The sequence below is a fragment of the Hylobates moloch genome, unplaced genomic scaffold (genome assembly GCF_009828535.3).
Source record: "Hylobates moloch isolate HMO894 unplaced genomic scaffold, HMol_V3 SCAFFOLD_19, whole genome shotgun sequence".
Lineage (NCBI taxonomy): Eukaryota > Metazoa > Chordata > Mammalia > Primates > Hylobatidae > Hylobates > Hylobates moloch.
Window position 1 is genome coordinate 4,467,929 of NW_026652294.1, and position 13,450 is coordinate 4,481,378.

General features: G+C 47.7%; 1 protein-coding gene across 4 annotated transcripts in view; it reads right to left on the bottom strand.

Annotated features, from left to right (window-relative positions):
- Window positions 1–2,561, bottom strand: part of MAPK1 (mitogen-activated protein kinase 1) — a 235,831-nt gene extending 233,270 nt beyond the window's left edge. For 3 of the 4 annotated variants that reach the window (XM_058431819.1, XM_032139411.2, XM_058431818.1), the window contains exon 1: window positions 2,199–2,543. In XM_058431819.1, the coding sequence (XP_058287802.1) occupies window positions 2,199–2,317 (119 nt within the window). In that variant the 5' untranslated portion in view covers window positions 2,318–2,543. Of the gene's footprint in view, window positions 1–2,198 lie in introns of all 4 variants that reach the window. The other variant, XM_058431820.1, reaches the window with a different exon arrangement.
- Between the last annotated feature and the right edge of the window lie 10,889 nt (window positions 2,562–13,450).

Sequence of the window (13,450 nt, forward strand, 5' to 3'; positions counted from 1 at the left end):
GCCTACAGCAGTGACAGAAGTAGTTCCCACATCTAAACAACTTCAGACTAGTAAAAACCTTATCAGACAGGAGAAATCTTATCAGATGGGGTTATCTTTTCAACTGACATATCCTAAACGTAAAACACTTTTTTCAGTCCACATTTTACATAAGCTAATCTTGTTAAAAGGGCCAAAGGATGTGATGGGAAATTCTGAGCCTCTCATAATGAGACATGTTCACTGGCACACTTCCCAGTGAGTGCAACAGCAATGAGATGTATGGTGGAGAAATGATGCTACTGGCAATACTTTCTCTCCACTACTTTTTAGGGCCTTATTTCTTTTAGGCTCGACCTAATTTAAATTCTGTCTGGGCTCCTAAGCCTGTGAGTTCATATTAATTTTCACAGTTGTATTCAGCATTTTGCTCCTAAAGAAAGTGAAAACATTAAAGATTCAATTAAAGTCTCTTTAAAAAGAATTTTAACTAATCTTTCTATCTAGCTACAATGCTTGGTAAAACATGCCTTCTATGGCATTTCTAAAATTATGATGATTGAAATTTGAATACATTTCCGAAACAGATTTACATTTACTTTTTAACAGTAAGATACAGAAAACTCTGCAAGTATTAATTACACTAAGGAACGCAGAGTGTTTTCCTAAAAACAGCTGAAAAGAGCTGTAGTGTGTCTAGTAGAATCTCAGTCTACAATCTTAAGAATAACTCTAGTTCTATGACCTCAAGAATTGGCTTCACCTCGAATACTTTCTCACCTGAAAAAAGCAGTAACACCATCTTTTCCTCCCTCAATGTGGCTGTTCAAATAAAATGAAATAATATATGTAGCACAGTACCTGCCATGAAGGGCTCAAAAAATTATTAGTTCACTTTCTTCAGTCAACACAAAAGACACATTCACAAGATTCAGATTTAAGGAAATCTATCTCCACAAGTCTTCACCAGCACAAAATGCTACGGCTAGTTTGCTCTAATAAAAACAATACCGTCAGCCGGGCGCAGTGGCTCACGCCTGTAATCCCAGTACTTTGGGAGGCCGAGGCGGGGATCACGAGGTCAACAGATCGAGACCACCCTGGCCAACATGGTGAAACCTTGTCTCTACTAAAAAATACAAAAATGAGCCGGGCGCGGTGGCGCGCGCCTGTAGTCCCAGCTACTCGGGAGGCTGAGGAAGGAGAATCGCTTGAACCCAGGAGGTGGAGGTTGAAGTGAACCGAGATCGCGCCACTGCACTTCAGCCTGGAGACAGAGCGAGACCCCGTCTCAAAAAATCAAAACTATCATTTCACTTTTCTAAGGGACCTGAATCAAGATGAGGGAGTCTACACGTGATTCTGCAAGAACTCCATTAAGGCTGCATACATAATGACCACTAAATCATTAACAGGAGTCCATAGCAATTGGGCTAAAACATCTGGGAGCATTTATGCTGGTAAAAGAGCTCACTTGGGGGCTAAAAAAAAGTCAAATTAGGCCCAACTCTAAATGGATCTTTAATAAATCAAGAGAGTAATGTTAATTTATCCTTCCTGAAACGCCAGCAGTACGATATTAAAATCCACTTAAAAGTAAAAACTTCAAGACGGAAATACTCCACCAACATTGGCGTCAGTAATCCATTTTAGAAAGCCTGCGCGGAGACCACCATTAGCACCGCTGAGGATGTTTAATGAAAGCGGTTGGCTGCAAACAGAGGCGAGGAGAGAAAAACGATTATTTCGGTGTTCTGCACACACGCGGAGGCGAACCGCTTTCAGGACCTCAGCAGCCACCGCCGCCAACACCGACAAGCATCTGATGGAATTCCCGGTTTTACAACCGAAAGTCCCAAAGAAGGCCATGATACGAGCAAATTGAGAGGTGGGGACGCTTCCGTTGCCTTCCCCAGGGTCCAGACTTTAAAGGCCGCCCTGCGCCTGGGGCCAAGGGTCCACTAGTCCCGGCCTACGCCCCCCGCGCCACTCCCTGCGCCCCTTTCCGAGCGACCGCCGGTCCGGGAAGGGCGAGACCAACACCACCTAAACCTCAACCGGCCCGGGGCCGCGCCCGAGCCCTGGCGCGCGGACCGCGGTGAAGTCCGGGTTCGAGGTCTCCGCGGCGCCTGAGGCCGAGGCGCGGGCGAGGCCGGGGCTGCGTCCGCTGCGGCCCCGGGCGGTGGGGGGGCTGGGCGTGGCCAGTCGCGGACACTCACCACACCATGCCGTAGGCGCCCTCGCCGATGTACGAGAGGTTGGTGTAGCGCGGCCCCACGTCGAACACCTGCCCGCGGACCATCTCCGGGCCCGCGCCCGCCGCCGCCGCCGCCGCCATGTTGGCTGCCGGGCCGCCGCCGCCTCCGCCGCGCTGAGCTCGACGCTCGGCGGCCGCCGCTCAGCTCTTGTAGCCCCTCCCGAAGGGACTGCGCCGCCGCCGGTGCAGCCACCGACGCTGACCGGGAGGAGGAAGGAAGACGCCGAGCGGGAGAGCTGAAGAGCCGACACCCACTCGGACCGATTGCCTGCCTGCCTGCCAGACTGACGGGCGGGCCGGCGGGCGGGCGGGCGGAGGGAGGGGCGCGCGCCGAGGAGGGTGCCGGGGCGGGGACAAGCAACGTGCGTGCGAATTGGTTCCTTGCGGCTGGGGGCGGGGCCGCGCGGGCCGGCGGAAGCGGCGGGCTCCGGGAGGGGCACTGCGGCGGCGTTGACTGAGGGGGCGCCACCGGGCGCGGTCACGTGCATTCGCGGGGGCGTCGGCGCGGGACGCGTCTCTTGAGACACTCAGGGAGACAGACGTGGGGCAGAACCCATGGGCTGAAGTGAGAGATGGCTGGGGCCGGGGCGAGCGCCCGAGCAGGGTCCGAACAGAGCCAGCGAGGGAGCCGGGGCTGTGCTTGAGGCCCGACGACGCGCCATAGCCCGGCAGCACCACAGCTCAGGCCTCTGCGAATCTGTGGTCCATACGCTGATAAACTTAGAGGCCTCGGCATTGGGGCAGAAACCGAAAGGCATGACCCAGACCGAGAAAGATATTTGCATACTGAGAAAGTGTGAAACACAGTTGTCGAGATTAAAAGGAGACCCTGAGAGGATACGCGAATCAGGTTAGTTGAGATGTTTGTTGAGCACACTCCATGTTCCTGGGGATCTACCCTCTTTAGAAGTTACTTTTTAGAGAGAAGAGACAGACAAATACGTGTAATACTCAAGTTGTGATAAGTACGATGAAGAAGTACAAAGCAGAAGGGAGGGCGCGGTGTCTCACGCCTATCATCCCAGCACTTTGGGAGGCCGAGGCGGGCGGGTCACTTGAGGTCAGGAGTTTGAGACCAGGTCTCTACTAAAAATACAAAAATTAAGTTTGGGCGAGGTGGCTCACGCCTGTAATCCCAGCACTTTGGGAGGCTGAGGCGGGCGGATCACGAGGTCAGGAGTTCAAGACCAGCCTGGCCAACATGGTGAAACCCTGTCTCTACTAAAAATACAAAAATTAGCTGGGCACGGTGGCGGGCGCCTGTCATCCCAGCTACTTGGGAGGCTGAGGCAGGAGGATTGCTTGAACCCGGGAGGTGGAGGTTGCAGTGAGCCGAGATCGCCCCACTGCACTCCAACCTGGGTGACAGAGCAAGACTCCGTCTCGAAAAAATAATAATAATAATACAAAAATTAGCTAGGCGTGGTGGCAGGCACCTGTAATCCCAGCTACATGGCAGGCAGGAGAATCGCTTGAACCAGGGAGGAGGAGGTTTCAGTGAGCTGCGCCACTGCACTCCAGCCTGGGCAACAGAGCAATACTCCGTTTCCAAAAAAAAAAAAAAAAGAAAAGAAGAAATACAAAGCAGAGAGTAAGGGATTAGGGGGTGGTGGGTCGAAACATATGAGAGATACATTTGCGTTCAGAGACAGACCCAGATTGGTACAGGTGGGCAGAAATGCTGACAGAGCAGGTACTGAAATAGAAATGCAACGATGGAGTCACTAAAACCAAAACATCGAGATTTAGAGAAAAAGAGACACACCAGGCTGAGAAACAGTCACAAACAACAGAGGTTGAAAAAATAAAAATTAGAGTCCTGAAGCAGGTGGATACCAAGGAAAGCTAAGACAACGAGACGGACAATGACCCAGGCACTGCTTCTGAACCATTTCCCCTGCCATCTTTGGAGGGAGAAGGAAGAGCGGCAGACCCTATATCCTCTTTGTTCTTTGTTCAACACTTCCAAGTTTAAAACCATCAACTCTTGACTTCTAGACATCAACAAAGATTAATTAGTCAATCTCAAAGGAGAATAGACAAATTGTTTGTTTGTTTAACTCTCTGGTGGAAGCTGGTGTGGTGGCTCACGCCTGTAATCCCAACTTGGGCCCAAGAATTCAAGACTAGCCTGGGCAACACAGCAATACCCTGTCTCTAAAACAGAGAAACAAACAAACAAAAAATCCTGTGGGAGAAAAAGGATGTGACACATGAGAAAAGGAGTAAACTGCTGCAGCCAAAATTTACTCCTTCAAAACATATTTAGCCCATGAAGCAGGACCCAATTTTAGAAAATACCTAATTCTTATTCTCAAAAGAGGACATTGCATATTTTTTTAAAAAACAGGCCAAGATAAATGGAGTACCATGAAATTAAAACCACAATAACCGGCCGGGCGCGGTGGCTCACTCCTGTAATCCCAGCACTTTGGGAGGCCGAGGAGGGCAGATTGCCCGAGCTCAGGAGCTGGGGACCAGCCTGGGCAACATGGTGAAATGCCGTCTCTACTAAGATACAAAAAATTAGCTGGGCGTGCCGGTGTGCCTATAGTCCCAGCTACTCGGGAGGCTGAGGCAGGAGAATTGCTTGAACTTGGGAGGCAGAGGTTACAGTGAGCCGAGATCGCGCCACTGCACTCCAGCCTGGGCCACAGAGTGAGACTCCGTCTCAAAAAAAAGAAAAAAAAAAAAAAGTAGACTTGATACAGAAGAGTACATCAGCAATATAGAAGATAAACATGAGAAAATTTTCAAGAATATAGAACAAAGTGATAGAATCCTGTAAGAGAAGATAATGGGGATGGACAGCATCTAGGGATTCTAACTCTAGGCATCCCCTCAGGAAGACAGAGCAAATCGGTTAGAGCGAATAATCAAAATTACAATTGGAGAAAACTTTCCTTAGGTTGCAAAAAGGTCTGAGGTGGTGGTGGGAAATAGAGTGGGTTCACTGAGATTGAGAAAAATTAATAAGAAGAAACCAACAACAACACATAATCTGGGAAAATCATTAAGTTTCAGGGATAAAGAACAAACGCTAATAGACCCAATTAGGGAAAAAATGTTATTTATAAAAAAGCCGGCCAGCAGGCACTGTGGCTCGTGCCTGTAATCCCAGCACTTTGGGAGGCCAAGGCGGGCGGATCATGAGGTCAGGAGTTCTAGACCAGACTGGCCAACATGGCGAAACCCCGTCTCTTCTAAAAATACAAAAATTAGCTGGGTGCGGTGGTGTGCGCCTGTAATTCCAGCTTCTTGGGAGGCTGAGGCAGGAGAATTGCTTGAATCCAGGAGGTGGAGGTTGCAGTGAGCCGAGATCGTACCACTGCACTCCAGTCTGGGCAATGGAGTGAGACTCTGTCTCGGGGGGAAAAAAAAAGGTGGCTGGGCGAGGTGGCTCACACCTGTAATCCCAGCACTTTGGGAGGCTGAGGCGGGTGGATCACCTGAGGTCAGGAGTTCGAGACCAGCCTGGCCAACGTGGTAAAACCCTGTCTCTACTGAAAATACAAAAATTAGCCGAGCATGATGGCTGGCACCTGTAATCCTAGCTACTTGGGAGGCTAAGGCGGGAGAATCACTTGAACCTAGGAGGCATAGGTTGCAGTGAGCCGAGATTGCACCATTGCACTCCAGTCTGGGTGACAAGAACGAGACTCCATTTAAAAAAAAAAAAGCTAAGGCCGGGCGCGGTGGCTCACGCTTGTAATCCCAGCACTTTGGGAGGCCGAGGCGGGTGGATCACGAGGTCAGGAGATCGAGACCACGGTGAAACCCCGTCTCTACTAAAAAAAATACAAAAAATTAGCCGGGCGTGGTGGCGGGCGCCTGTAGTCCCAGCTACTCGGAGAGGCTGAGGCAGGAGAATGGCGTGAACCCACGAGGCGGAGCTTGCAGTGAGCCGAGATTGCGCCACCGCACTCCAGCCTGGGTGACAGAGTGAGACAACGTCTCAAAAAAAAAAAAAAAAAAAAAGCTAAAAACTGGCTTTCTTCAGATTTCTCCTCTGCAACACTTAAAGGAAAATAGAACAAGATTGACAACACTTTGAAGGGGTAGATTTTGATCCTTCATAGATGATTTCATTCACGCCAGTGCCTTAATTCCTCCCAGATCTTTTTTTTTTTTTTTTTGGAAAATTGTATATAAAAGGAGACGGGGGCCAGGTGCGGTGGCCCACGCCTGTAATTCAGCACTTTGGCACTTTGGGAGGCCGAGGTGTGCGGATCACCTGAGGTCAGGAGTTTGAGATCAGCCTGGCCAACATGATGAAACCCTGTCTCTACTAAAAATACAGAAAAATTAATTGGGCGTGGTGGCTCATACCTGTAATCCCAGCTACTCGGGAGGCTGAGGCAGCAAAGTCTCTTGAACTCAGGAGGTGGAGGTTGCAGTGAGCAGAGATCGCACCACTGCACTCCAGCCTGAGTAACAGAGTGAGACTCCATCTCAAAACAAACAAACAAACAAAAAAAAAACAGAGACGGGGGTCTCACTTGTTGCCCAGGCTGGTTTTGAACTCCTGGCCTCAAACAATTCTCCTACTTCAGCCTGCCAAGTAACTGGGACTATTTTTTTGAGACAGAATCTCACTCTGTTGCCCAGGCTGGAGTGCGGTGGCATGATCTCGACTCACTGCAACCTCCACCTGCCAGGTTCAAGCAATTCTTCTGCCTCAGCCTCCCGAGTAGCTGGGATTACAGGCATGCACCACCACGCCTAGCTAATTTTTTTTTGTATTTTTAGTAGAGGCAGGGTTTCACCATACTGGCCAGGCTGGTCTCAAACTCCTGACCTCGTGATCTGCCCGCCTCGGCCTCCCAAGTGCTAAGAATACAGGTGTGAGCCACTGTGCCCCGCATCTCCCAGATCTTTATTGCTTGGAAGATCTCTCCTGAATTCCAGGTCAGCATGTCCACCTGCACACAGGACAACTCCATGTGACATCCCACAGGTGTTTCAGTGCCACAAATTTAAACCGCCATTGGTTAACTGCATGAGTTCTGTGCTGAGACTGTTTGAATCTTGGCTGCTCTGCTTACCAGCTGTGTGACCTTGTCCTCATTTTCCTCAGACTTCAAATGGGATCACAATAATGCCTACCTCACATAAGTCTGTTAGACAGAGTACATAAGACAACATATGTGAAGAGCCTGACACATATTATGTTATGTACCCACTAAATGTTATCTGTTACCTACCTCACCTAAACCTGTTGTTTATCTTGTCTCTGTGGATAGCATCACCTTCACCCAGACACTTAAGTTGGAGATTTCACTATAATCTTTAACAACATATTTTACCTCAAGCCTTACCCTGTACCCCATCCAGTCAATTATGAACTATAAATTCTGTTTCTTTAATAGTTCAGAAATCTTTGCTACCTAAAGTGTGATCTCCAGGCCAGGTGTGGTAGCTCATGTGTGTAATCCCAGCACTTTGGGAGGCCGAGGCAGGAGGATTGTTTGAGCTCAGGAGTTTGAGACTGGGCAACATGGGGAGACCCCATCTCTACATAAAATTTTACAACTAGCCAGGTGTGGCCGGGCGTGGTGGCTCACGTCTATAATCCCAGCACTTTGGGAGGCCGAGGTGGGGTGGATCGCTTGAGGTCAGGAGTTTGGGACCAGCCTGGCCAACGTGTTGAAACTCTGCCTGTACTAAAAATACAAAAATTAGCTGGGTGTGGTGGTGCATGCCTGTAATTCCAGCTACTCAGGAGGCTGAGGCAGGAGAATCGCTTGAACCCAAGAGGCGGAGGTTGCAGTGAGCCAAGATCATGCCATTGCACCCCAGCCTGGGTGGCAAGAGCGAAACTCCATCTCAAAAAAAAAAAAAATACAAATAAACCTGTAATCCCAGCACTTCGCGAGACCGAGACTAGCGGATCACGAGATCAGGAGATCAAGACCATCCTGGCTAACACGGTGAAACCCCATCTCTATGAAAAATACAAAAAATTAGCCAGGCGTGGTGGCAGGCACCTGTAGTCCCAGCTACTAGGGAGGCTGAGGCAGGAGAATGGCGTGAACCTGGGAGGCAGAGCTTGCAGTGAGCCGAGATAGTGCCACTGCACTCCAGCCTGGGTGACAGAGTGAGACTCCTCAAAAAAAAACAAACAAAAAAACAAAAAAAAAACAAATACAAATACAAAAATTAGCCAGGCATGGTGGCAGACCCCTGTAATCACAGCTACTTAGGAGGCTGAGGCACAAGAATTGATTGAACCCAGGAGGGGCAGAGGTTGCAGTGAGCCAAGATTGTGCCACTGCACTCCAGCTAGGCAACAGAGCAAAACTCCATCTCAAAAAAACAAACAAACAAAAATCTAGCCAGGTGTAGTGGCACTCACCCATGGTTCCAGCTACTCAGGAGGCTGAGATGGGAGGATCAACTTAGCTGGGAGGTTGAGGTTGCAATGAACCGTGATTGGACCACTGCATTCCAGCCTTGGTGACAGAGCAAGACATAGACATCAAAAAAAAGTATGTCTCAAAAAACAAAAGTGGCCGGGCACGGTGGCTTATGCTTGTAATATCAGCACTTTGGGAGGCCGAGGCGGGCGGATCGTGAGGTCAGGAGATCGAGACCATCCTGGCTAACATGGTGAAACCCCGTCTCTACTAAAAATACAAAAAAATTAGCCGGGTGTGGTGGCAGGTGCCTGTAGTCCCAGCTACTCGGAGAGGCTGAGGCAGGAGAATGGCGTGAACCCAGGAGGCGGAGCTTGCAGTGAGCCGAGATTGCACCACTGCACTCCAGCCTGGGCGACAGAGCGAGACTCTGTCTCAAAAAAAAAAAATAATAATAATAATAAAAGTGGTATCCAGACCAGCAGCATCAGCATTATTCACAAGTTTGTTAGAAATGCAGCATCTCAGACCAAACCTGAATAAAATCAGGATTTTAATAAGATACCCAGGTGATTGATATGCATGTTAAATTTTGAAAAGCACTGTTTTTATTTATTTTACTTTTTTTTTGAGACGAAGTTCTGCTCTGTCACCCAAGCTGGAGTGCAGTGGCACAATCTCAACTCACTACAACCTTTGCTTCCCTGGTTCAAGCAATTCTCCTGCCTCAGCCTCCTGAGTAGCTAGGATTACAGGTGCCCACCACCACACCCAGCTAATTTTTGTATTTTGGTAGAGACAGGGTTTTGCCATGTTGGCCAGGCTGATCTTGCACTCCTAACCTGAGGTGATCTGCCCACCTCGGCCTCCCAAAGTGCTGGGATTACAGGCATGAGCTACCGTGCCTGGCTGAGAAGCACTGTTTTAAATGTCACCACTTCATCCCCAGTGCCACTCTGCTGGTTCATGTGTTGTGTCAACTCTCTAACCAAGGCTACCACAATATCCTTAATTAAGTTTTCTGCTTTCACGGTGCCTCGATCCAACTGTTTCTTTCTCTCTCTCTCTTTTTTTTTTTTTTTTTGAGACGGAGTCTCACTGTGTCGCCCAGGCTAGAGTGCAGTGGCGTGATCTTGGCTCACTACAAGCTCCGCTTCCCAGGTTCACGCCATTCTCCTGCCTCAGCCTCCCGAGTAGCTGGGACTACAGGCGCTCGCCACCACGCCCGGCTAATTTTTTGTATTTTTAGTAAAGACGGGGTTTCACTGTGTTAGCCAGGATGGTCTCGATCTCCTGACCTTGTGATCCACCCGCCTCGGCCTCCCAAAGTGCTGGGATTACAGGCATGAACCACTGCGCCCGGCCATTTCTTTCTCCTAAACCCAGATCAATCTTTCCACAACAAATCTGACTGTCCCTCCTCCTCCTCTTCTTCTTTTTTTTTTTTTTTAATTCTTTTAGGAGACAGGGTTTTGCTCTGTTGTCCGGGCTGAAGTGCAGTGGTATAATCATAGCTCACTGCAGCCTTGAACTCCTGGGCTGAAGCCATCCTGCTGCCATAGCCTCCCAAGTAGCCAGGACTACAGGCACGTGCCACCATGCCTGGCTAATTTTTAAATTTTTTTATAGAGACAAGATCTCACTGTGTTACCCAGGCTGGTTTCAAACTCCTAGCCTCAAATGATCCTCCCATTTTGGCCTCTCAAAGTTCTAGGCTTACAGGTATAAGCCACCATGACTGGCTGTCCCTCCCCTTCTTTTTTTTTTTTTTTTTTTTTTTTTTGAGATGCAGTCTTGTTCTGTTGTCCAGGCTAGAGTGCAGGGGCACAATCTCGGCTCACTGCAACCTCTGCCTCCTAGGTTCAAGCAATTCTCCTACCTCAACCTCCCAAGTAGCTGGGACTTCAGGCGCATGCTGCCACGCGTAGCTAATTTTTTGTATTTTAGTAGAGACAGGTATTGCCCAGGCTGGTCTCGCACTCCTGAGCTCAGGCAATCCACCGCCTCAGCCTCCCAAAGTACTAGGATTACAGGCGTGAGCCACTGCACCCAGCCTGTCCCGCTCCTTCTTAAGCGGCTCCGCATCACACTCAGAGTGAGAGCTTTGCTGGCTACCTCTCTACCCTAATCTCCTCTTCTCTCCCTGACCCTTGCTTTCCACGCACCAGCCATGCTAATCTACCCTCAGTACTCTCGTGTCTTTTGGTTTTAGCATGTATCAGTCTCCCTCCCTGTAACATGTTGTCTCTCCACTATTCCAGCATTGGTGAACGTTTAAAACTACCACACTGTTACGGGATGATGCGTCTGACTGTTAATTTTCTCCAGAGAGTGCCTCTTGACTAGTTCCATGGGCACTAAGCAACCTTATGACTAGAGTTTGGGTTCACTTGTGGTTTTCTGATAGGGAAAGTTCCCTGACCACTTGGGTCCTATGGCAATGACTGTTCATTCTAAGATGGGGTTTAGTCTCATCGGTCTCTACTGAGTCAGGTTAGCATGAGCCAGGCCCAGAGGGAACAATCATCTAGCTCCACTGACAACAACAAGTTTCTGGAAACACAGTGGAGAACTAGCCTCTGGAACATGGTAAGACAGTAACTAAGCTACCATCTAAGCATAAGGCCGACTACCTGAATGTCTTTCTTACTGACTCAATACAGTAGCAATAATTCACAGATCTGCAGAATCTTAGAAAACAATGAACATTTACCCAGCATTGACTCCTCCTCCTGGTGGCAGCAACCTAGTTTGTTTGTTTGTTTGTTTTGAGACGGAGTCTTTTTCTTGTCATCCACGCTGGAGTGCAATGGCACAATCTTGGCTCACTGCAACCTCCGCCTCCCGGGTTCAAGTGATTCTCCAGCCTCAGGCTTCAGAGTAGGTGGCATTACAGGCACTCACCACCATGCCCAGCTAATTTTTGTATTTTTAGTAGAGATGGGGTTTCACCACATTGGCCAGGCTGGTCTCGAACTTCTGACCTCAGTTGATCCGCCCACCTCGGCCTCCCAAAATGCTGGGATTACAGGCGTGAGCCACCATGCCCGGCCAACCCAGTTTTTATTTGGTGACCTGTCCCTTCTACACTCATGTAGTTTGAAGGGCTGGCCTCATCCCCAAGTTCAAGAGAACCATGTGACCCAGGGCTCCCTAATCAGAATCACAGACATTGGTTCAAAGGATGGGCATGTGACCTGATTCAAGCCAATGATATTCAGCTCAGACTTTTGCAGAAACTATTAGGAAAAAGGTGTTCCCTTTTTGCTGGGGTGGTGGGAAGTGAATGTGAGTCTGTGGCCAGACATGCCATGATGCAAGAAACACCCTCCAAGAGGAAGGCAGAGATGAAGACAATTCCTTCGTGCTGCAGTTTGAGGCTGTATATAGCTAAGCCTGAACTTTAGGTTTCTGTCACTTAAAATCATAAGAGTTCTGACTAATGCACTACCCAATTAACTCATTTTTCTGCAGAAACTGCTCAGAACTGTGCAATAAATTGCTGAGACATGAATCAGAAACTCATGAATGATGAAATGAGAGAAAAGAACTGGCAATGAGCCTTGAAACTAGCTAAAGATAGAGAGATAACGGAATAAAAACACCACTCAGTAGAGACTGATACTGATAAGTTGAAATAATTGCTGCTATGGTAACAAACAAAATGCAAAATAAAAAGTTGAGAATGAAGATTTTTAAAAATAGGGTTTTAAACCTGAGATTATGCAGTGGAAACCAGGGGAGAAGAAAGAGGGTAGAAAAGCCAGAGACTGTGTCTTCGTTTTATGTAACATGAGGACAAAAGTTATTTTAAAAAATATATAAGTTCATATAACTTTTCAGTGTAAAAAGCCTTATGTGTACCTTATAATTCATTACATTAGATGAAAGGAACAACGTAATTCATACAGCAAAAATCAAGAGTCTTAGAAAGTATACTAGATACTTTCCTCACATTTGTAAATTAAAAAAAGAAATGGCAAGAAATTATAAACAAGAATATCAAAACACCAGAAAATTAGAAAATTAGATGAGCAAAGGTTAGATTACGTATAACAAGCCAAATGTAAACAAGTAAAAATGTAAACTTCTAAAATTACTATTTAAAATATTAAAACTTCAGATCACATCAAAAAGCAAACTGAATATATACTGTTGTTTAAAAAGATATGCCTATTTATGTGTGTGTATATATATATAGTATGTACATGTATATATATATATAGTAGTATATATATATTAATAATATATATAATTTAAAAAGGCTTTGTTACTGGGCATGGTGGCTCACACCTGTAATCCCAGTGCTTTGAGAGGCTGAGGTGGGAGGATTACTTGAGGCCAGGAGTTCATGACCAGCCAGGTCAACATAGCAAGACTCTGTCTCTACAAAAATAAAAATTAAAAAATTAACTGAGTGTGGTGGTACACACTTGTAGTTCCAGCTACCCAGGAGGCTGAGGCAGGAGAATCCCTTAAGCTCAGGAGTTACAGGCTGCGGTAAGCTATGGTCACGTCACTGCACTCCAGCCTGGCCAACAGAGCAAAATCCTGTCTCCAAAAAAAAAAAAGGCATTGTGAAACTAAAGGCACCAGATAACATAACAACACAAAACAAGAAGCAGAGCCAGGTGTGGTGGCACATACCTATCGTCCCAGCTACTCAGGAGACAGAGGCTGGAGGATCACTTAAGACTATTAAGACTAGAAGTTTGAAGCTGTAGTGCCATATGATCATGCTTGTGAATACGCACTGCATTCCAGCCTGGGCAACATAGCAAGATCTTGTCTCTTAAAAAAAAAAAAAGTCTATAGGAACATAACTAATAGAAACACAGTTATAGGCTGGGCTCAGAGA